The 25,280-nt window shown below is 38.6% G+C and overlaps 1 protein-coding gene across 3 annotated transcripts in view; it reads left to right on the forward strand.

Annotated features, from left to right (window-relative positions):
• LOC106534953 (roundabout homolog 1) overlaps nucleotides 1-24,380 on the forward strand; it is a gene marked incomplete at its 5' end in the record, with an annotated part of 39,764 nt that extends 15,384 nt beyond the window's left edge. Inside the window, 26 exon segments of one of the 3 annotated variants that reach the window (XM_014031776.1) lie at nucleotides 2,977-3,097; nucleotides 4,871-5,009; nucleotides 5,099-5,226; nucleotides 9,050-9,058; nucleotides 9,329-9,453; nucleotides 9,546-9,717; nucleotides 13,277-13,482; nucleotides 13,565-13,646; nucleotides 13,737-13,905; nucleotides 14,009-14,175; nucleotides 14,290-14,411; nucleotides 15,014-15,248; nucleotides 15,355-15,476; nucleotides 15,893-16,064; nucleotides 16,260-16,457; nucleotides 17,126-17,152; nucleotides 17,676-17,715; nucleotides 17,898-18,052; nucleotides 18,193-18,549; nucleotides 18,641-18,733; nucleotides 18,827-18,962; nucleotides 19,704-20,266; nucleotides 21,126-21,266; nucleotides 21,330-21,578; nucleotides 21,671-21,822; nucleotides 23,415-24,380. In XM_014031776.1, coding sequence (XP_013887230.1) covers nucleotides 2,977-3,097; nucleotides 4,871-5,009; nucleotides 5,099-5,226; nucleotides 9,050-9,058; nucleotides 9,329-9,453; nucleotides 9,546-9,717; nucleotides 13,277-13,482; nucleotides 13,565-13,646; nucleotides 13,737-13,905; nucleotides 14,009-14,175; nucleotides 14,290-14,411; nucleotides 15,014-15,248; nucleotides 15,355-15,476; nucleotides 15,893-16,064; nucleotides 16,260-16,457; nucleotides 17,126-17,152; nucleotides 17,676-17,715; nucleotides 17,898-18,052; nucleotides 18,193-18,549; nucleotides 18,641-18,733; nucleotides 18,827-18,962; nucleotides 19,704-20,266; nucleotides 21,126-21,266; nucleotides 21,330-21,578; nucleotides 21,671-21,822; nucleotides 23,415-23,429 — 4,095 coding nt within the window. 3 annotated transcript variants of the gene reach the window in all.
• Between the last annotated feature and the right edge of the window lie 900 nt (nucleotides 24,381-25,280).

Below are 25,280 nucleotides of genomic sequence, written 5' to 3' on the forward strand. Positions count from 1 at the left end.
AAATAGTACTCAGAAATGTTCCTGGCAATGAATGGTAAAGAAAAAAAAAAGACAATCCGTAATAATAATGCCTTACTGTAGAACACATTAATTTTGCATCTGAAAGGACAGGCAACTTTTCCCTGAACTCAGAAACCCAATGGAGTAAAATCAACTTTGTTTTATTAATTAGTGTGCATGTGAGATTTGATTTTATGAATGTGCATGCTCCTGGAGACAAGCAGGACAGGATTCGAAGATCATGCTGGTGTGGTGTGACAGGTAGAATCTCTCAAGGGGGATGTGATGGACAGAACAGCTCACTCTGATTTAAGGAGACGAACAGATCAGAGCCAGGAGGGGGGAAGAGGCTCCACTGAGGGAAATACAAAGGCTGCCTTTTGCTTTGTACTTTCCATGTGCCTTTCTCTGTCCTCCCTAATCATCTTTTCTGTTTGGGAATGAGTCTTTGCCAGTGATGTTCACTGAAAGGGGCTACAAACTGCAAGGAAACCAAAATCAAGCAGCACAAGCGATTCATGCTAATAAATCTTATAGTGTTTTTCTTGCAGTAAGGACTGCCGGTAATATTAGCTATTTGATAAAATTGTGATCATTGTAGTGTTATTTTACATGTATATTTGCATAAATTAAGTGTGGGCATGGGTTTGAGTGAAAGCAATTTATCTGTTTTTGAAGCATATGACGTTTAAACAATACCACAGTCACAAGCTTCCCATTATTTTTGCCTTTTAGGGAATTGAGGACGTGATTACTGATTCACAACATAAATGTCCATAAAGTGACTTTAACAATAGAGCAGCCATGCACCTATTCAGTTTTGAGATCCATTTCAAATCCATCAACTTTTCTGTACCAACACAATCTGATGTTTTAACTGAAACGCCTGTATTTTTTTATTATTTTTGCACAGCTCTTCATAGTGAACTCCCAGCTGAATAATATCACTTTTTTGTTAACATTATTTAATATTTAAGATTAATACTGCAACAGTGCCAATATAAACAGCAACAAACTCCAAAGCGCTTTACACTACAGTCATTCACCCGTTCACACACATTCACACACTGATGGTGGTAAGCTACATTGTAGCCACAGCTGTCCTGGGGCACACTGACAGCAGTCGGGCTGTCATGCACCGGCACCACCGATCCCTCTGACCACCATTAGTAGGCAAGGTGGGTGAAATGTCTTGCCCAAGGGCACTTTTAATATTATGTGTGGATACATTTGGTTTGGAACTGCATACTAAAAGATGATGCTTTTTTTTTCAAAATAAGAGCTCATATGAGAAAAATACAATAAATCTCCTTTTGCTTGTGCAACCCAGGACAGATATTGTCCAGCTGTAAAAATGTATCTAAGCTTTATTCAAAGTATATTTGTAATGACTTGCATTTTTTATTTTTTGAATTGAGAATTATTTTACACAAGTAGCCTCACTTGTCTTTGAGCAAAAAAAAAATCAACCATGTAACTTTAACTTGAATATTTTAGAATTATTTTCAACTCTGACAACTGATGCCATATATTGTTACATTTATTAATAATTGGGCTTTAATTACATGTGGATCTTTCTTGTGTGCTAAGACTTCATGAAAACAATGTTTTCTTAAATAGTGAACATTTTGCTTTGGTCCTACATTCCAAAATATCCAATTATAAATCACAGAATGGTAAGAAGAAGGAATCTGTGCAACACCAGTTCTCAAAATTACTAGAGGCTAGCATTTTATATTCAAAATACACAATGATTTAGTACATATTTTGTTGAAGCTACATCATTTGTAACAGATCTGGGAAATCAGTTGAGTTTAAGACTTTTTTTTCTTATTTATTTTCTTGTCTCTTTGTGGTGGACGGTTTTGCCCTGAAGGAGGCTGACTACTAAATGAGAGGCTGCTGGTTTCATCCCTGCAGCACCAATTTAATGGTTACTCTGTCTGCTAGGTGGTGGTTTTTAAGAGGACCCAGCAAGCCAGGTGCTGTCTAGCTGAGCTCCTGCTTTCTGTACGCAGCACTGCAGGCAGCCTTGGCCCCTTGACTTCTGCTAAGAAATGGCAGCGCTGCTTTGTGCTCTGTGTGTTTCTAGCAGGCATACATGAATAGTTTGATTCTATAGCTGAGTGTAGGTGTGGAAAGAAGCAATCTTGAAGCATAATAACTGGGATGAAAGTTTAATTGAAGCTGATGGCCTGGCAGAAGGCTTCCAATGCCGGAATGCAAAAAGCAGCTTTCTGTTTGTATCGAGGTCTTCGGATCAGCCTGCTTCCCGTCTGCTTTAGCGAATCTGCTCAGTGCTGCTCTGGCATCACCTCTAACACTAAGTAGCCGCTGACTATCAGCGCAGAAGCTCACCTTCAAAGCACTATAAAACATCTACTAAAGTCTGTGGGAGTGTGGAGTAGAGAAAATACTGGAAACAGCATGCTGGAGTGCACATGTCTTCAACCTCTTTGTTGTATGTGTGGGTGTGCCTTGTGTTTGTGTGCACAGATATGCGTGCAGAAAGGGTGAAAAGTTTGGGAAAGGCAAAGCAGGCTGACAGAACATCTAAGGAACATCTCTACAAAGAGGCTCTGCCTTTGTTCCCAGGGTTCTTGTGCAGCACTAGATATGAATTATGTAATTTATAATAGGTGACCTTCTGTGCAGCTTGAAAGGCAGCCCAAATTTCAAATGTAGCTCTATATGCTGCCATGCCATTACGTGCATCAAAACTATGGTAATTTTTCGAAGGCTAGTTAGCCAAAAGATTAGTTTATATGCAGATGCCATCATACCTGAGAGTAAATATCTCAAAGCAAATGAGAATTGTGGCAGATTTTAACTCAACATTCAATTTGCAGTCAGATTAATACATGCATTATGAATATGCAATCAATCAGTCATCTGATGAACGATGCAAACATCAGGACAGTGAAAACCTGTGCAAATACAACTGTGCAAACATTCTTTTCCTGCTTGTTTTTTCAGATCCGGAGCGGCAAGCTCATGATCACCAACACCAGGAAGAGCGATGCAGGAAAATACATTTGTGTTGCAACAAACATGGTGGGAGAGAGGGAGAGCGAAATTGCCGAGCTCACAGTTCTAGGTGATATTGGCAACTTTGTCGTTGCATTACATTGTGTTTAACTGCTTCACTTGTTCGAATTTCTTTCCCAGTTCATGTGGTTTTGCTCTGCCAGCCTGATGTTTGAAATTGTTGTCACTGGGTTGAAATGATAACCTGTTAATTATGTTGATTATGCAGCGTTACCTTCTCAGTCTGGCAGCTTCTGGAGAGGTTTCCCACAAAAAAAATTAAAAAATTTAAAAAAAGTGATCAGCATCCATAGCTCCCATATTCACTGTTACAACCTTTCAGTATAAGAGCTCCCTGTGGAGCTGAGCTTCTGACACTGTCTGTACACTCTAATGCCTAAAAGCACCCTAGATTCTCAGTGCTATCCACCACTTGTTTTACTAACACTTTCATCYTAACAGGGCTCTTATCACTACCAGGTAATTAAGTTTAGGTTGAAAATTTATGCTGTGCCCATTGTTGTGCCTCAGAGTGTTTCATGGCTATGAGACTTTCAACACAAATCATATCAAGTAAAACAGGTACCTTAAATAATAGACTGCCATGCAATATGCAAGCAAAGTAAAATAAATTAAACCCCCCAAAATTTTGAAATTGTCTTTTACAAAACTGAAATATTGTGTTCTGGGAAATAAGTCATCAAAATCCCCATCCTAACACYCCCACAAGTGTGTTCCCAAATAATATGTGTTCCCACCAGAGGGTACACCGCAAAGGCTGAAACATGTATGTTAAAAATTAGGAGTAGCATGATACACATATTTTATGTTTAATAAGCYTAAAAATGAGGGTCATGTTATACTCAAAACACATTATATATAAATACATTTGGTTATTATAATACAATTTTCTTTTTTTGATTCAGTCTACCCATTGAGTATTTGGATATRACTAATTTTTTGCTGTTGTAGGAGGTTTTCAAGAAAATATCTACAGTGCTCCACTAATATTAGGATTAGAATTAGGATTAGTAAATAAATAGCTAGATGGAATAGAAAGTATCTTATTCAAATGCCATTAACAAAGCATTTCAATTGTACAAATAAAATCTGATATTTTGTTACTGGGTTTTGCCAAATTTTATTTCAATGGGCACAGAGCATACATTTGAAAACACTTTACAATTTGATGTGAAATCTGAAGAGTCAGTTCTTCGTGAATAGAAAGTCAGCGTTTTTTTTTTTTTTGTATTTGTGCTTTGTTGTTCATGTTTATGGGCATGTTGCAAAGCCTTCTTGAGTGATTGGACTCATTATATTTGTACAGAATGCATCCCTCTTTATGAGGATGCAAACCAGAGTTTGCACAATGGCTCAAAATTCTAACGATCCATCCCTCACTTGGGGTAGTTTATTTCCATTTTCTGTCTCCAACAAGTTTTTAAAACTTGCCGTGTCGTGATAGTGGTGCTTTTTATGCCGAGCAAGCCCTTATTCTGCATAAAATAACAGTTTGACTTTTGTAAGCAGTTTTTCCTCTGGAAACTTTCAGCGCTGTCATACACATAACAAGTGAACCATCCCGAGTTAATTTTACAGAACAAGCCTTGATCTTTAGATCAGTTCTAGTAGTGRTTTTTTACGGTTTTTCATGTTACTTTTACATAATCTGCTCAAAAGTAGTTTTACCATGCATTTTTTAAACCTAAGCTAAAATCCATCAGATTCTGGGTGCACTTTTAACCTTTGTGTTCTCAATAATGTCATCATTAAAATCCTGAAATATACTGTGTACTGTAAGTATACCGTTGTCTTTGTCTCTTCCTGTCGTACTGCATTCCAGAGAGGCCAACCTTTGTGAAGCGTCCCAGCAGTGTAGTGTTGTTGGCTGACGAAAGCGTGGAGTTTCACTGCATGGTTCAAGGAGACCCCGTTCCTACTGTCCGCTGGAGGAAAGACGACTCTGACCTACCTAAGGGCAGGTAACTCACCGAGCATCTCTTGCTATGCAAACAAAGTGTCTCAGCATTTTGTTTGATCTCTCGAGCCTTTGTGTCCGTCCTGCCCGCAGATTTGAAATCCTAGAGGACCACACTTTGATTGTTCGCCAAGTTACCTCTTCAGATGAGGGCTCCTATACATGTGTTGCAGAGAACATGGTTGGGAAGTCGGAAGCGTCTGCCACGCTCACTGTGCACGGTCAGTACAACCCGACCTTCACATGTAATGAAGCTGTTAGGTTTACTGTGGAGTTTCAGATACACACTTATRGGATTGATTATAATAATTTACTTTAAACAGTAAAATAATCAACAAGTCTCTGTTTAGCGTAACATGTGCCTCACTCCAACAGTGTAAACACACAAGTGTTGTCTCAAATTAGGGGTTGCAGTCTATGTAGGCCAGACCCTACGTGGGCCAATGGCCATCCATGTAGGCTGCTTAAAATGGCCAATGAGACGGTCCAGTCTACAGTTAACATAGGCTAATGTTTTAAATCCCATGCTTTTAGTCGGAACATGTATTCACAAGTCATTTCACAGGTGGTATAACTTCACAAAATCCGGTAATAATAAAAATAAAACACAAAAAATTGGTACATTTACATAAATAAAAAAAACAATAAAAATTCGGGTTTAGCTCCAGTATCCTTACCTGTATTTGCACTTTATTTAACATCTCATTGCAGCAACAATTTCATTACCTAGGACTGAATCCTGGTACATCAGCTGCATGGGTTTTGCCACTTGTTTTAGGGGTACTTACTTCTTTATTATCACATCATATCTGGGGTGTGACCAGGTTTACTATAAACATTGAAAGTATATGTTATTCGTGGCCATTTTGTTTTAGGTTTCCAGAGTCWCAGACAGGCTTGGAGTGAAATGGTGTCTTTAAATCTAAAAATAAACATTCGACTGAGAACTTAATGGGTTTTCTGCGCATGATTCAAGCTCCCAATCTGAACGATTTCCTTCACCTCTTTTGTCCAGCTCAAGCCAAATAAGTATGTTCTTTAAAGCTGTYACTCAGACATTCATTTCTAATCAATAACATGTTTAGAAAAGCTTCTTAGTCTTTTATTAAGTAAACACACTTTTCACAACTGTGACTCAGTTTTTCTTCAACAGTACAGAAAGACCGAATTAATCCTTCTGTTTTTTTTTTTTTTTTTTACATTACCGACATCCTGACTGGAGGTCAAATAAAGTCTACAGCAATCAGCATATCTTAACAAGCACACAAGTATATTGCAAGGGTTTGTTTACTGTGCATTTCATAGTCAGTGAATGTGTAACAAGTACAAAAACGACAAAATTCATTAGGTCCYAGTTGTTCTGCCTCAGTGACTCACCATGATTTGTGGCAGTAAAGTAGGAAGTAAGACAGCTCAAAGTTGCACACACAGACCTGTTCAATTAAACACATCGCTGTGACGCGGTGGGAGAAATATACCGAGGCCAGTAGGACTTAATTAAAGATAAGGTAGCTGTGGCGGCTTGCTGGGAAGTGGCATGGCTCCAATTACATTGTCTTCCTTCTCTTCCACATACCCCAAACAGAGCTTTGAGGGGAACCACCAGTTTTTTTTCCCTTTTTTTTATTGAGAATAGAAGATGAGCCACAATATGCCAGTTGAGCAGACTGTATTTTTTTTTGAAAAATACAGAGAAATCCCATTTAATTAAATGAAACACAAGAGCCTGTTTAAGTTGTAGCTACTGTACAGTCTGAACTACCTGCAGACTTTTGTATACTTGCAACATGAAATAGAAGACGTAACCCTTATATGTTACAAATTGTACATGTTTGAGAAAAAAATATATATATTTTCTGCTCATAGATGCTCCAAATCAGCTTGGCAGCTTGCCTCTCATCCTAATGTGTAGTACTTTGCAGATATTGAAATAATCTCAGTTCCAAGAGACCAATGTTTGTTCTGAAAAAAATGGCAAATTGTGCCAATCAATATTTGATTATAAACAAAACCCTCCTTCTAACATATTTAATATTCATTTTCAGCCTGTGTAATTTGTAGACACATAACAGAATTTGTTAGCGTGTTTAAAATTTGACATGATTCTAATAGGGCTGCAATATATCAGAAAGACTTCTGATGTGCAATATTATTGTTTAAAATTGCAATAATGATATTAATTGCAATGAACTCACATTTCTGTCACATTTCTCACTTTGTCTTCTGTCGTCACTATTTCACTAACATCTAAATCATGTGTGGGCATCAGTGTCAGCAAGAGTCTGTTGGAATGAACAAAAAAATTGTTCACATGGACCTTTTTGCGGATACTGTTTGGCACCGCCTACATAGGGTGTGCAAAGGTTTGTGGGACTGTTTGGAGGCAACCAAAAGAAAAATCAAGGATGGGACAGGCTCTCCAACTTCAAAGATTAAACTGTTGCACACATTCAAACATTATTTTTATTTATTTGTTTATTTTTGGTTTGTGGTGTACCAATGTCTAATCAGAAAAAGAACCAAGTTTGTCCAGAACGGCTGAAATTTTCCAACTAACACCTAAAATATTGCTTCACAATGTCAAAAATATTGCTAGAGGAAATTTAGGTATACAACGATCTTATTAATAATATTAACACCTGTGGGACCGGGTGATGAACATATAACCCATATACAATCTTGAGGCAGATTGACCAATGATTCATTAAATGCTGAATAGAATTTATCCTTCTTGGCCACACATCAAATTTGGCAGATATTTATTTAATGTATGTGTTTAATTTTAATGCTACTAATGTATTTGTTATTAAAGGCTGTAACCTCTTGCATGGTGCATATTATTGTTATTAAATAAACTGTATACAACTGTTTAGATGTGTTTAAGTTGTAAGATAGTCCACATGATCTTTAGTTGGACAATTTGATTCACGGTCAAGGTAGCTGTAAACCACATCAACATATTTAACACTAGACCTGTACTGTAATACTACACCTTTACTATAATGCTAAACCTATGTATAATTCTGGACCTTAGTGTGGCAACCTTGAGTTTTCATTACTTCATATAATCTAACCTCTTTTCATGTATCTATGGTCATTGTTGCCCATAAATACAAGACAGCACAGCACAGCAATCTCCATTCAGGTCACACACCGGCACTGGATGCCCCCAAACTGGACTATAATGCTTTGCAGTAGGCAAAGACGGCACTATCTGTGAAAAGGTCCATGGAAAATAATTGCATGATGCTTAAAATGTAACAGCCTACTGCATTCACTTACTGTATATTGTAATGTCAATACATTTTTGATATATATTGTCCAGTTTTAGTTTCCTATACTGCCTCTGAAAAACGGCATGTTTCTAATTCAGTGATTCTGTGTATTTGTTATACACAGTCGTTGGACATACATAAAAATATATTTTGTTTAAGCTTTTTTCCTTAAGTAAATTTGTCCCCTCATTTTTTTTTACGTAGTGCAAATGGTCAGTGCACATGCATCCACATCAATAAAATGGAAGAAAGTGACTATTAATCAAGTAAACCACTAACTGGACACTCCTGTGTGTATCCACATTTTGCTAGCTTTGATGAAACCAAAATGACAAAAAAAAGTTGTTCAAACAGTTACACAGCCAGCAATTTCAGTCAGGTAAATCTATGCAAAGAGAAGCAAAAATAAACTATGAGAGGCATATGGCTGAAAGGACATAAAACAACAATAAACACAAAATTAAACATATGTGAAATGACTGCAAACAGACCAAAATGAGCTGTTAGAAAGAGTCATTAAATACCTGCACATACAGCACAAACAAATGACCATAGGCAGCTCGAAAAAGATGCARGTTAACTGGAAACAGCGAGTGCAAATTTTTGGGAGCTGAGGACATTTTATATTGTGTCCTAATGTCTGTCCTTACATTATTCTGACTCATTTAAATATGTCTAGATACTGTCTAATTCATCCTTGAAGTTCTACATCCTGTCATTCAACATGGTTACTCATTACACTGCTCTTTTGTGTTTTCTTCTCTTTTAGTCAATACTGGTAAGTTGTCATCCATCCTTCATCCACCATCAGACAGCAACAGGAAATCATGCCTCTGTCATGTAATTCAATCCACCTTTACAGTATGTAATGCATGTTTGGTGTGGGTAAATGAATAACAGTTTTTTTTTTTTTGAGAAAGTAAAAACCTGACTAATGTATGAGGCCCTTAATTATTTGATCTCTTTATGCACACTGAGAAGTTCTAAAGCTGAGAGWGATGAACATGTGTTAGGCTGCCAGTTAATTAGAGCCTCTCTTCCTCTGCAGTGCCCCCTGTGTTTGCCATTCGCCCCAGGAACCAGGCGGTGTCAGTAGGCAGGACGGTCACCTTCCAGTGTGAAGCCACTGGTAACCCACAGCCTGCTATTTTCTGGCAGAGGGAGGGCAGCGAGGTGAGACTGACCCCCCAGTCTTGTCATCACACTAAATCACAGCTCCGTGTAAATAAATGGGTTTCTAACTGCGCTGTCTGTGTCGTCCTCAGAGTCTTCTGTTCTCCTACCAGCCACCTCAGCCCTTCAGCCGCTTGTCCGTCTCTCAGATGGGCAGCCTGACCATCACGGATGTTCAGCGCCCTGACGCCGGCTTCTACATCTGCCAGGCTCTCAACATTGCTGGCAGTGTTATTACTAAAGCACTGCTTGAGGTTACAGATGGTGAGTAAAAGGAATGAGTGTTGGAGAGGAGATTTTTGTTACATACATACTGTATCTGGCTTGATTTTTTTTTTTTTTGTCTTTTAATTAAATAGATCATGTTGGATCTTCTATTTTTATTAAACCTGCATATTAGGCCTCATTTTTGCTTCAATTACAGACTGGATTGAACAGCCCTAATCGGGGATTTGAGACTAGCTATGGTTTTAGGCTGGAATTTTTTTTATTTATTTATTTTTACATAATCTTATTCAGTAGCACTTTATAATAGCTACCTCTTATTTAGCCTTACTTAGGGAGGTGGTGGTTGGGAGTATTTTCCAAGCACATATCGATTTAATACCACAAAAATGTAATTGTGTCACCTTCAGTTATAAAAAGCTGTATATATCAAAAATAAAATTGACTTTGTATCATCTAAATGTCTTGAAATTGACTTCTGTCTCTTTAAGAACCTCATGCCATTTTTGGCTCTCCCACTTCAGCATGTCTTCAAAACAATGCTTTGAGGGAGGGGTGCTCTCTGGGGTGGGAGACTGAGCTACAGGGAGGAGCTTTGTGTAAATAGGCGGTGCTTTGTACAAGCAAGCCTTCAGGCAGCTCCACATGGCTACCACAGGAAATTCAAGYATCTTTAAAACATGCATGAATGAGTCAAAGTAAGACTCTGTGTATGTACTTAGTGAGRTTTGTTTATATTAATAAATAATAATAAAAAGCATATAGTCTTCACTTTAGAAGGGTTCACAAAAAAGACTTAACTAACTACTAACAACTGCCTGAATTATTTATGCACTGCTGGATTGGTAAATTGCCAATTCAAACATCTTCTAACAAACATACTTGACTGACACATGGTATGAAAGTGCATTTATGTGAGCATATCCACAGATAATAAAACCCCTCCCATATACTACACACAAATATGGAATAGTTAAGTCATCAGATATTAAGAATAAATAGACAATGGGTATGTTGGTTTTGGAAGTAATATAGCCTTTATGGGCAAAGCATGAATAAATGTGTTAATTTATAGATTGTTTTAAGTATGAATTAATAATGATGTTTTCAAGGCTAAATAAGTTGTAGTTATWATAAAGTGCTATCCATTGTTCTGATGCTGGGTTCAAAACCTCTTGTGTCCAAATAATGCCTATCAGTATCTGTTTTTGTCTAAATCCTACCTTAGATGTTAAACATTTAAACAAAAAATAATTAAATATAATAATATCTACTTATTGTACTCTACGTTCACACAGCAAAGTCTTTGCTTTGTTTAAGGACAGATATGTGTGGATGAAGATGGAGGAACCCTAGAAAGTGCTCTAAGGGACTCTAATCCAAAGCCTACATGATGAAATATCTGTTAATGGCTTTGGAAAAGCAATTTAACTGTGCTCGGAGGCCCACACCAGTAATTGCACACCTGTGTGAACATGAATACATGTAACTTGGTGAAATGTACATGCGTTATTTTAATGGAGATAATTGGCTTCAGGTTTTCACAGATAGTAAATGCATCTGCACGTGGAGTTATTAAGTGCAAGACTGGCAGTCGTGGTCGTTTCGCACACAGCGGGCATTCACTCAGTGGATGATTTTGATGAGATGGTGGATGGTTATGTCTTTTTGTCGGGTTATTTTTTCCACTGGTCTGCATAGATCTGCTCTCTAACTCGTGCTTGTTTCTCTCTGCTCTCTCCTCACCAAAAAAAAAAAAAAAAAAATCTCCCCATCCCACCACATTCCTTTCATCCTCAATTGGAGTGGTGCATTTGTATGGTAATAGCTGGTTCACATTACCTCTGGCAGTTTTCAAAGCATGTTTCCATCACTTTTAGGGGGTATTTTTTATTTATTTATCTGTCTAAAACCTTCACCCAGCCACCCCCACTCACAGGGTTTTAAAATGTGTGTATGTGTGTGAGAGAGAAGGGGTTCTGTTATCTAAGTGGAACTGTTATTAGTTGGGCTTTGCTGTCATGATTGGATCCGGCTCCAGCAGTACTTTCTACCCAATGAATGATTAGTTGCCCTCCGCTGGAGGGGAAAAGTTGATTTCTTTTTTTCCCCCTTCACAAACTGCACATCCACCTAAGTCTATTGTTCTCCTGCTTTGCCAATTTTCTTCTCAATATCTTTCACATCTTATCTCTTTCAACCCTTTTCACCACTTCATATTTATTTTCTCATTTTTCATCTTTACTTTTTGTCTCTCTCTGTTTATAACTTTAACTTCTTTTGAACAACAGCTTCCAGTTTCTAAGGTCCCAACATGTGCCTACAGACAAAAAAGACTAAAAGAAACTATACACAGCTGAAGTAGATGGACTGATTTGAATTTAGTTTGGTACACATGCAAAGTAGCAATSAGTATGCAAATGATATACTGTAATTTGCAAAGAGCTGACTTGTCAAGAACAGTCATCAGACAGCAAATGTGGTGGTGTTATTAGGTAGTTGCTGGAGTGTATAAACTACCATCAAAGCAGAGAGTGAAGGTCACAAGATACAGGAGATGCTTCACAAATGCATTAGTCAGTGTTACTGGCACTTGAAAGAGTTAAACAGTGGTAACATCAAGGCTTTTCATGAGTCATCACCTTTCACGACTTGGTGGTTGTATCACACAACTGTCAGACACGTGCTGCTTATAAGATGTTATTATTTTAAGTGTAGGATCATCAAAGCAAGGCAACCTGACATTTGTTTGATGGCATTTTTTGGTGACACCCAACAATGGAAGATATCAAGGTCATGGTGTTCTTGGTGCTTGTTCTATGGTTAGTCAAACATCATAAGTTAAAACTAAGGTCCTAAGACCCAATAGAAAACKTTTGAATGTGCCCTATGTTGAGAAAGGCTGAGTTGAGTCCATGATAAATGGGTTGATCACCTGTTGACATCACTTTTATGAAAAAAAGATGTTTTTGCATTAAGAGGCTGTCTCAGCGTGTTGGGATGGGTATTTCAAGCTCAAAAGCTCTGATTCTGAGAGCTATAAAATAGCATTCAAATGAAATGTAAGTATCACTCATTTCTCAATATTTCCTCAGGTTTTGGGTGATGTTCTCAACATTTTGAAAACTAACAATTAAGAACTTCTGCACAGTATTTTTGGGGTTTTTACAAGAGTATGAACAGTATCTGTGTGTGTTTATTAAACCAACATACATTTTATTAACTAAACATATTTCATTCTCAAATGCACGTATAACAGATTTACTCTTGTTTAGTAAATATGAATAAAAAAAATGTTTGAAGCAAACAAAAATGGACGGAAGTCACCAGCGGACCCTATGTGACCCACAGGCCACCAGTCGCACATCCATGTTCTGTTTCCAGGCTTTATTTTTAGTTTTTTAGTGTGCATGCAGTATGTTTCTAACTACTCTGTGAGAAAAGGCTTACCTCACGATTTAATCTGTATTTTTTTCAGCATCATTTAAGGTAACAACTATGCTAACAGCTTCATTATCTTGTTTACAGTGTGTGGTGAAGCTACAAGGGAACTTATATATATATATATATATTACCTTCCTGTTTCTTTTTTTATTAGCTGGGTCAGACCACCCTCCTCCCATCATTAGACAAGGCCCAATCAACCAGACTGTTCCTGTAGACAGCACAGTGGTACTGGGTTGCCAAACTGCTGGCACCCCACCTCCCACAGTCCACTGGAAAAAGGATGGTGCAGTGGTGTCTCCTGTGGATTCTCGAATGTCCCTAACAGAAACCGGATCACTGAAGATCCACTATGCTAAAGTAAGGGGTGAAGTAATACAACAGTTGGTAAGAACAGGAGCTGAGTCCTACTAATAAGAATACCTGGATCTTTTCTCCTAAGCTTGGAGATTCAGGATTCTACACATGCATCGCCTCCAGTCCAAGTGGAGAAGCTGCCTGGACAGCATATTTGCAAGTAGAAGGTTAGTTACAACATGGAAGCCCAGTGACAAAAAAATAAATAAAACGATAATTATTTATTTTAAATAAATTTGTTGGTTTCTTGTTGCCAGAATTTGGCGTTGTTGTGCAGACAATTCACCCTAAAGATACTCATCTGACTCCTGGTGCTCCATCTAAACCTGAAGTTTCCAACGTCAGCCGCACTTCTATCACTCTGTCATGGCAATCCAGCACTAATCCAAGTGCACCACCGGTGTCTTACTTAATTGAAGCATTCAGGTTAGAAACAGCAATGCTTAAGTAGACTTCTTTATCATTTTAATCTCAAATTCAAGTAATCCCCTGCAATAATTTGTTTTCTGTCCCTTACTTTTCTCTGTAGTTACACATTAGGCAACAGATGGGTGACTGTAGCAGAGCATGTGAAGGCAGAGAACTTTGTCCTGACAAACCTGAAACCTGGAGCTGTTTACCTCTTCATGGTCAGAGCAATGAATTCTTATGGCCTCAGCGATCCCAGTCCGATCTCTGATTCTGTCCGAACCCATGGTGAGTTTTGGGGCCTTCACCCTTTTTCTCTGCTTCGCTTTATGTCTGAACTGCAGAAAAACGTCATGGCTATTCGGCTTTTTTTGACTTCCGTCTGTCCTTTGAAATACGCAGACAGCGGTTTCACCATGCAGGGGGTGGACCATCGTCACATCCAGAGAGAGCTGGGAGATGTTGTGATACACCTGTACACACCAACAGTGCTGTCATCTTCTGCTGTTAGAGTAAAGTGGATGGTAAGGGGATCAGTCCATGTAGACAGCCCTGTGCACTCATGGTTGTCAGAGTTTGGCCAAGTATGGTGACAGGTCATATGCTATACTACATTTAAATATGTCTTTTACTTAAATAAAACAGGTAAAAAATGCAGACATATAATCAGAAATGCAAGTTTTAAGAAGGGTTTCTGTTTTATACTGTATGTACAGAATGATTTTTTTTTCTTTTTAAGTTGTCAAAGAGTAAACAGTACAAAAACAATTCAGTTTGTTCAAAACATAAATAGATAGCAACATTTTTCTGTTGATGTCTCTGCATAAATCTCTTGAGGCACCCATTGCCAAAATAGTTTGGTTTGAATGGAAAGTGCTTAGTCTTCTGGTTTATTTTAAACCAAACCCTGCTGAGAGGAAACTATTAAAAACCTCAAACTGGTTGACACAGACAACTCACTTTTCAAGTGGAAAAGTGAGGTAACTAAGTTTTATTTAAGCCTTCCTACGAAATGATGTTACTCAAAAACTATTGAATATATATTTTTTATCTAAGCCATACAAATGTTTAAAAGCCTATGTTGTTGACAAGAAATGCTACATGTTTTGTTGCTGGGTCTTCATAGGTGGAGCAGCAGTCACCTTATATCCAGGGTTACAAGGTGCTTTACAGGACGTCTGCCGAGCATGGCCAGCCTGAGGCACAGTGGAGTGTCCTGGAGGAGCGGGCTCTGCCGGAGGACGGGGTGATGATCGGTCAGCTGAAGAGAGGGGCGATTTACGAGTTCAAAGTGCGGCCTTTCTTTGATGAGTTCCAGGGAGCTGACAGCGAGGTGAAGGTGGTCCGGACATTAGAAGAAGGTGACATATTTTCATTTTATTTTATTTTTTTTTATTTTTTCATGTTAACAACATCAGGTGAGAATCTCAAAATTTTAACACTTAACTGACTATATCACTGTCTTAGCCCCTAGAAGAGCCCCCCAGGGTGTCACTGTCACAAAGAGTGATGCCAATGGGACAGCTATCATTGTTTCCTGGAAACCACCCTCAGAGGTGGAAGAGGATGGAGTCATTCAGGAATACAAGGTAAAAAAAAATACCTGCAGCTCAAAGGAAAGCTGTGTTTTTTTATGTGTTCCTAAAGGGGAAATAAACTCAAAATATAGATTGTAGGATTTACCTAACTAAGTTATGTCAACAATATCCACTCAACTGAGTTGAGTAAGTGTAAAGTTACTTTCACATTTCCTTTAAAAATAAAMYTGAAAGTGGATGTYAAGTGCCTTGTTTGGATTAAAAGTGTCAAGATGAATTGATCTGAGATACACCTCAGAAAAGGGGTGAACGAGGGGCTTGTGGAGTTACAATAAGGAGGAATTCAGACCAAAAGCATTGCAGTTCCATTTTATATAGACCRCAGTTGAGTGAGYAAATGTYAAKAAGAAGGATTTATGATATCTCTCCTTTAAACAAAATACTGTCATGTCATCTTGTTTTGACAGATCTGGTGTTTGGGTAATGAAAGCCGCTACCATGTGAACCAGTCAGTGGATGGTTCCACCTTCTCAGTGCTCATTCCCAGCCTGGCTCCAGGAATCCGCTACAGTGTCGAAGTTGCAGCCAGTAATAATGCYGGACCAGGAGTCAAGAGTGATGTTGCTTTCTTCCAGTTAGGTAATAGTTTAAAACCCAGTTACTTCTGTTTGAAAATGTATGAGCTCTCAGATTTGGTCTTAGGCAAAATTTTACCATGTGAGCTTTATATATTTATCTGTTTTTATGAAGAAAAAATGCTTTTGTTCCATGAACTTATCTGCACCCACTGAAATTTTTGCTTTTTGTGCGTGTTTTTCTGCTTTCACTGATCAGACTCCACAGGCCAGATGATGGACATTAGTCACAAAAGAGACACTTTGGCTCAGATCTCAGATGTGGTGAAGCAGCCAGCGTTCATTGCTGGCATTGGCGCCACCTGCTGGTTGATTCTCATGATTTTCAGTGTGTGGCTCTATCGGCACCGTAAGAAGAGGAGTGGCCTCAGCAGCACTTACACTGGCATCCGRAAGGGTGTGTTCCTATGTTCTTTCACCATTTAAGACTGTTTGATGCAAACATGTATGTTCTTAACCATATAGACGGAGTGCATCTTAAAAAAATAATAATAACAATGTCATTACCCTTTGAAGATGGATTTGTTTGATTACAGTAGAGATCAAACAATGACTTGCTACCACTATATGCCAGTGATATTAAAGACTATTTTCAGAGGCTGAGATCACATCAAAGGGCAAAAAAAAAGGTCTCTGGTCCAATCATTTTCTGACACAACGTCTTCAGTGGCTAATTTGCATTCGAGGCTATGTAGACATTCAAAGGCTGACCTTTAATCACTTATTTGTACAGTGTCYTTTCCTCACTCGGAGGCGCAGAACTGTCAACCTGCCACATCCACAGCCACCACAATATTTCTGCTGTTTTCCTCCTCTCTGTCAAGTTCCTCGTTACCCTCGTTAACCTTCAGCTGGACATTTAAATCAAAGACAGAAGCAGCCGTCGTTTTCAACTCATCTGCACAACAAACTGATGCATTTTGAAGAGATGCTGCAGAAACTGCACGAATGCACAACATAAATTCAGCCAACCCTGACAGTTTTATTTTTGCTAATGCAGTTTGAAAATTTACTCGCCATGTATTGCTGCTGATTTATGTCTGTTTTTTTTTTTTTCTTCTACAGTCCCATCTTTCACATTTACACCCACAGGTATGTGCTGGACAACTTGTTAAATAATGTTTGCACTGTTTTATGTGCAGAGATAACCCTCTTGTTTCATTAAATGTTTTATTTTRGCTGTATTTTCCCCCTTTGAAAAGGCTGCTTYCTTCAATACTTATGAAAACTGGGAAATGCTGTCAAACTTACACAGACCATTTTTCCATTTTAGTGTCTTAACACCAAAAAGTAGCAAGCAAACACACAATTCCTCAATAAATCATGTATAGATTATTGTATAGACATAAACATAAACACTTCTAGGTGTAAACCTTCATGCTCAGCTGATCAGATCAATTTAATTTTATGCAAAGATAAAAAAGTAGAGTAATTTGTGTGTTAATGACATTGTTTCTTAAACACCTTTTAAAAATCTGCAGATAATTTAATGCTCAGGCAATTTGTGTCCGTGRAAATCAAACCAGGCAGAAACTATGCACACTTATGGCTTGAGATTTTTGCTAAAAGTCCTCATTCCTCACTGATGTTGAATCTTTTTTCTGTGTCCTTCCAGTTGCATATCAAAGAGGAGACACSGTGTGCGGCGCTGGCAGGTGACAGATACTTTTGTCCCTTTGTGTTAAATAAAGACCAGTCAGTTACACTGTGTTGACACTAGAGGGAGACATCTTCCTGCTCTTTGAAATGCTCTGTTCATCCACTGCATGTTCACTCATTAGTGATGTATGAAGACGGCAGGGTTTGACTGACAGCTCTGTGGTCCTCCTTGTTGCAGAGCTGTCCCTCTCAGCATGGGCGAGCCACTGAACCAGCTGTGGCTGCCAGAAAACTGGCCCAGTGCATGTGCCAATCACAAGGACTGCAGCATCAACTGCTGCAATACTGGCAACGGCACCAGTGACAGTAACATGACAACGTACAGCCGGCCAGGTCAGTGCAAAGATCACCTCATAGCTCAGTTGGAAGCTCCTAAAATTGCAAGAATAAACCCCACTTTGTAAAAATGCTAAAGATGAATGGCTTGCTGCGTTATTGCTTTGTTCATGTGCTGCTTTGTTTCGTCTTCTCAGCTGACTGCATAGCCAATTATGGAAGCCATCCAGAAAACAAACAAGGAGGACAGCTTGGTTCTGAAACAGCCATCTACAGTGACGTGAACCTCTCCAACAAGCTTAGTGAGATTAAAACCTATAACAACTCCAATTTTTGCTATGCAAGTCCAGGAGGGGATCCGTCAGCCACATATGAGCCCATTCCATATGCCACAACACAGCTCATCCAGGCCAGCATCAAAAACAAGGCAGCCACCAGTGGCTCCGCAGCAGAGCCTCTAGATATACCCTGCTGGAAACAGCCGCCAAATCTGCCTCCAATACCCAAAGAGTTGGCTGCACAGATGCAGCACAACACAGCTGAGCAAAGCAAAGGTATGCAGCAAATCTGATGTGCTTTTACCAGGGAGTGCAAGTTTAAAAAGACGATGCATCAAACTAGCACACTGCTTTTTTTTTTTTTTAGATCTGCATGGAAGCATCATGTACAGCCAGAGCCGAGACCATAGCACCGGCGGCTCCCACCACAGCTCAGACAGAGGCAGTAACAGCACCTCAGGTGAGGCCATCATCTGCTCCTTCCCGGTGCTTAATATTAATGAGGCAAACGGTCCGTCTGTGCTTACCTTGATGTTTGCTTTTCATTTCTCAGGGAGTCAAAATCAAAAGAAAGCAATGCAGGCCCAAAATATGCCAAAACATAATGCAGTAACCTGGGGGGAAGCCATGTCTGCACCTCATGCTAATGCCTTGGACTGCGATGAGTATAGTCTGCCCATGGAAGTGAGGTAAAGAAAAAAAAAAAGGAGGAAACTGATTTAGCTGATACTGATATACGAGTGAAGGAATACAAAACCACTGCTTCATAATGCACAAAATCAATACATTTTTTGTTATATTACTTTTACATGAAACGGTTCTGTTTACCCATTTCTCCAACATAAACTGATTATTATTAAAGGTTATTTTGAAAAGAAAGCTAAATGATAAAATTGAGATATGCAAGTCTAATAGTGTGAATGCTTATAAGGCATTCACACTACTGAGATAGTTTTTTCTTTCATGCATTTTTCGTCACTTATCTCGTTCCACAAATTTTGTGTTATTTCAACAATGTACTGCATATATCAAAACCTTGTGCTCCTTCAGGACCTTCTGGCTATGACTTTTGATACATAAGCATTATATACTTTTTGAAATAATTAGCTTTTTCTGCATTTTTTCCTCATTGAAAATGAATGGAATTATCTTCATCATCCTTAAAATCATTTAAAATATATGTTTTTTAATCTTTATTGTGCCTTTCACGTTTTTAAACATTTTTTTTTTGCAAATTTCAGATTCCATCTGCTCATGTTTACTTGATTTTAGCTTTGAATTTTATCTAGTTAGCTTTGTCAATACCTGCAAACCTGTCGAAACAAAATCTTACTACTACTATCAACACTTTTACCAACGTCATAATACAGTTATTAATATATTACTTCATTTATTTTTGCTATCACTCTATTTCACTTATTTTTTCACAGCTTTGATCCAGAGGACAGAATAAGAAGTTGCCCCACCCCTCCAGTTCGAGGAGCTCCTTCATCTCCTGCCAAAGTGTCCTGCAGTCACCTAGTTGCCACACCCCCGCAGGGAAACCTGAGCAACGGCCTACARGATGGAGCCGAACACCTCAACCACACCTACAGCTCCATCCCCCTCTGCTTGGACGCAGATGGACAAGAAGACAACGAGGAAGAGGTGGAGGAGGAAACGGAAGCAGAGCTAGCTGAAGCTCTCTACAGCCAATCCCACCACCCCCACCAGAAGCACAAGCACCAGCTGCACCACCTCTCTCCGCACAAGCAGCTCCTCCGAGAGCTGGAGCAGACCCCGGCCTCCTGCACCAGAGACCTGGACAGATCCGTCACAGGGTCTATGGTTAACAGCTGGGGCTCGGCATCGGAGGACAACATCTCGTCAGGCAGGTCCAGCATTGTCAGCACCTCGGAGGGTTCTTTCTTCACAGACGGTGATTTTAGTCAGGCAGTAGCCTCGTCGCGGGATGCTGTGGGACTGCCGGTGTGCAGGTACCCAGAGGAGTCAGGTGAGGCTGGAGTTTGCTCATCATCACTTGAACATATTGCTTACTCGGTTTTACATTTTGCATGATTTACAAAAGTATGTTGAAACTTTTATTTTATTTATTTGTTTTGCCGTTTTAAGTTTAATACATACAGTTACAACTTTAACACTTTGCAGTTGACTAACACTATCAGGCAACATGAGCAGACATTCAGAAAAAAAACAGCGAAGTGAAATGATTTGAAACAAAAGTTCAAATCTTTTGAAGTGGGGGCTCTGTGGAAACTTGTGAACAATAAATATCTTACCTGTTGAACACCAGTTTGTATAAATAGAGTTGAACTGTGACTGGATTAACGAGCTAACACCTAATCAGTGTGAGACTAAAAGCAGAATCAATTGCTTCCATTTGTAGTTCATGTGAAATGTCRCCACCACTATGGATTTTGTTTCAGATAGTAGTTTACACTGAATTATATGGACATGTGCAATCACAAAATGGTAACAGCAGCTATGCTGCACTTTTGTTGAAGCCTTAGGTACTCCTGGTAGTAAAATCTGAATGTTTTGCCAAAATACTTCTGAAATGTAAATCCTTTGGTGTTGCTGTTAGCTTGTCAGCCTGACGAGAACTTTTTTCTATCTATTTTTTTTTTATCCAAATTGACACCTTTCTAATAGCAGTTTACAGCAAATGAGCTCTTAATTGTTAAGTCCACATCAAATATCTGATATTGATTATCATTGCTTTAATGTTTATTAGCACTCAGAAYACTAAAGTTGTTTCTTCACTGTCTAGCGTGCTGTAATTTCTTGCTAAATGCTATATTCAATATACATTTTTGTGTTAATGAGAATTGTGTTTTATGTGATGATTACAGACCGGCGACAGCAGCGAGCAAGCAGCCCTATGTCAACGGACAGCAACATGAGTCCTGCTATAACACATAAAAGGCCCAGAAGGCATAAACCAAACCAGTCGGGTCAACAGAGCTGCCAATCCAAAGATATATTTAGTGATGGTAAAGACAAAAAATATGGATTCCATTTGTTCTTATACACATTTTTAATAACCCTAATTATAGGTTCGTTTTGTTCTGCTTTATCCCCAGACACTTGCATGCCTCTAAATTTCACTAGTCAAATGTCCCACTGTGACTACAAAGTGAGAGGGGCCACTCTGCCTCGGATGGGCTCTGGGCAGGCCCGGGGCAGACGAGGCAGCGCTGGGACAAGCAAGGTCAGAGAAGGCGCATTGGAGCAAAGAGAGAATCAGGAGACACATAAAACTCCACAAGGAGGGAAAGGAAATAGCAAAAGCCGACAGCACTCAGGTAACGGTAATTAATTTGCTCACTTGGAAACTTTTTTGAGGTTATTTAATGTTCAACCGACTAATTGGTTTGGTTCAATCTCTCTCCTCCAGAATTTAGGGACATACTTCTTTACAGTCGTCCCTCTTTCCCATCAGGCCACGCTCAGAGGGAGCAAGGCTCGAATTCCTCCGGCTTTCAATCTTGTGGCAGCTCCAGGACCAAACAGGGAGAGCAGGTTCCCTCTACAGGACAGGTGGATGAGGTAAACAGACATCAAGATTCAAACTTTAAAATGCACTGGCTGACAAAACAAAGCTTTGTGCTTAGAGTGATCTGATGTTGATGTCAGTGAATACACGTGCAGATCAGTAACCGGTATGTAAAAAAATATATTTCAGAGGGAGCGTGTTGGTGTCGAACAGCCACCAGAGGGTAGACATGCTTGCACTAAATGTGAAGTAACAGTGTTATCAGGCAGCTGCCAGAACATCAGACAGTCATTAAAAACAATGAGTGATGACCACCAGGCACAGCTTTAGACATTGTTACCAACAACAAACAGCTGATAAGGGTCACGTTGTTGTTTTGCATGCAGCTGGGTGGTCATATTATACAATAGATTGTTTTAAGTTTTTTTTCCAAGTCTGTGCTGATATTATTATTATTATTATTATTATTATTATTATTATTATTATTATTATTATTATTATTATTATTATTAATTAAGTAATACTTTCGAATTTTGTTTCCAGCTTTCTTCCATCATGAAGTGGAAGATTATGGGTTTAAAAAAACATGTTAAAAACCAATTTTTTCTGCAAATGAGTCAGTTTTGTCTCATTTTACTTGAACATTCACAAGACTACAACACTTTTCTGTTACCAATATGCAGGAAAATGAGAAAGGCTTCACAAATTTGCGTATAAATGCCCAGCGTGTGGGGTGCACAGATGTCATGGTAGTCCAGCGTTGGAGCCAATCTGTCAAGGTTCTGGTCATCCAAAGCAAACCACACCATGCAAAAGAGGAACTTCATTTTTGTGAATAAAGCATTACGAAACTCCTGGATATATGTGCATGGTATCCAGACAGACATCYGACACTTTGCTCTTTCTCATCCCAAATRTTATTTTTACAAGTAGTAAAAGCCWGACTGCAGGRGTCATTACACCAGAGCAGAAGTGTGTGCCTACYGAGTGGTTTTGTAACTTCAAAGTATTGACTGATGACAAATGGTGTTGGTTAACAATGAATCTCAGTTCTACAACAATGGATGACCATTGTTTARATGGTAGCTCTGAGGGGAGAGGATCAATCCTGCCAAAGATATGAGACACATCAGTGTCACTCCTGTCGTCATTGTATGGGGAGACATAGGGTATGACTTCAGGTTGCCTGACTTCAGGGGATACTGTCTGCACAGCACTGCATCAGGTACATCATGCATCATACGGCTTAACTCCCTTGAAATAGCATGCTGGCTAGTCTTTTAGGAAGACACTGCCTGCTGAAAAACATCACGTGTCTATAAACAGCCCATAGCTGTCTATAAATGTGTCATTTTGCTGCAGGAAAGGATAAAAATGTATAGCTCACTTCCTCACAGTACTGATGCCCAAAAGGAATGCCACACTGCTGACATGAGACCCACGGTGTACCTCATTTGATCTGATATTTTAGTCATTGCTTCACAGTGACACGACTTTTCAGCTTGTACAGTTTTAGTTCATTTCCTCCTGTCTGGCTGCCTAATGTTGTATCTCTGCTAATTTTTAAGTGTTTGTTGTTGTCTTTGTTGCAAATTAATAGACATCAAGCAAAAGCAAAGAAACTGACCCTGTTTTATCTTCACAGCTGCTGAAAAGCTAAGGTACAATATAGGAGCAAGAAGAATACCCTGCAACTGTTCCAGAGGACTTTTACAACAAGGACAAAGATACTGCACAATGCACAATATTTTCTACTTTGAATTTTTCATTTGGTGTTGAAAAAAAGAAACTGAGAAAGTTTGTGGACTTGTTTATAATGTTTTTTTTGTTTGTTTGTTGTTGTGTACCAGCTGCTTCCAGGTCTCTGATCTGCTGGTCATTAAAAAAGTATACTGAATGCACACTTGATGGCTGACATGAGTGTCTCCAGAAGTACTGCTTGATGCGGTTTGTATGATATTTGTTTGTCTGTTGTTTCGTAACTGATCTACGGTCATTACCAGCCATCTTGTAAATTGTTTACTGCCACAGAAGTGCTTCAAATTTTATATATATCAGTGTTAATGTTTTCTAAGTGATGTACATCTTGTCTGTATAATTTGTTCTACTTGGGTTTTAAAAGCACAATCACTTGATTTTATTCGAAGTCAGTGTTAAATGAATTTTAGACAGGAGGAAATCAGTTGCTGGCGTCTCGTTAATCATTTTATCACTTCACACCACGCTGGGAAAAAAGATAATTCATTGTGATTGTGTGTTCAGTTGTGTATTTTGAGCTGCTTTCATACAGATTTAAACTATCTGTTGTGTGTACTGAGAGACTTGCATGCAGAATCAAATGAAGGGTTTTTCTCAACAACTTCACTACTTTGCCTTTGGGATGATGAAACATATGATCATGGACTGGTTCCATTTATTGTTTCTTTTTTTCTCTCTCCTTGACTTTACTTACGATGTATGGAGCGGAGTTGAACATTAATTTACCAAACTAAAGTCTTGGAATTCTTTACAGACATTAATGTGTTCACCTTACTATCCAAATATGTCTTTATTTAAATTGAGAAAGCCTTCAAAAACCACTGTATTCTTCAATAAAGTTATTATTAAGCAAGCAGTGTGCTCTCATTCATTTCAAAATGTATTTAACTCCCAAACATCAATAAATAATCATGAACAAATTAGTTCTGTCTTTCTTCTCTACTGAAATAAATACCTTTTGACAACATGAATAGTGTTTGCACATGCAACGTAAACAGAAAAACAGTAAAATTACATAACAATAAAATACAAATTTTCTCCAGGACCTCAAATAATTCTTCATACTTTTTTACATCAAGAATAAATAGTCACAAAAAAACAGTTCTGAAAAAAATAAAAATATATGGTCTCCCAGATGATTTTTGAAAACAGTTAGTTACAAAAAAACCTCACACAGAACTTGTTCTAAAAATGTACACATGAACTGTTTAAATGAACATTTTAAGTGACATGTATTGTCATTCCAGTATATTATTTTAAAGGTCTATATGCTGCAGAATCAAGTCATGTATGATAAATCTTTGTTCAGCTCTCCCTTCACACTGGATGATGGCCCATAATAGGTTATGTAGGCTTTAGAAAGGCTAATAAACTAAACCTAACTTTTCATGTGCATGGTTTTATGGGATAAATCTTAGATTGTTCCCTGCTCCAGCCTCAGGTCAATAAATGTCCAGAAACTGGCAGCTGATTTTAGCTCAGTTTTTGATCTGAACAACGTCCAACGTCAGCAGCTTTCTTCTGAATAAATGTAGCCCACAACAGCTTGCAACTGAATTATTTTGGTACCTGCTATTCATTAGTGATCAAAATGAGCTAATATATGTTTTAGCTTGACATTTTGTTTTAGGCTTTAATTTAATTGATTGCTTTTTCAGCCTGTTAATTATTTTTCGGCAATGTTTGCCTCTCAGCAAGAAGGTCGCAGAATTGCATCTTGGCCTGCTCAAATGCATGCAAAACTGTTATACAC

This window comes from Austrofundulus limnaeus, unplaced genomic scaffold (genome assembly GCF_001266775.1).
Source record: "Austrofundulus limnaeus strain Quisiro unplaced genomic scaffold, Austrofundulus_limnaeus-1.0 Scaffold1316, whole genome shotgun sequence".
Lineage (NCBI taxonomy): Eukaryota > Metazoa > Chordata > Actinopteri > Cyprinodontiformes > Rivulidae > Austrofundulus > Austrofundulus limnaeus.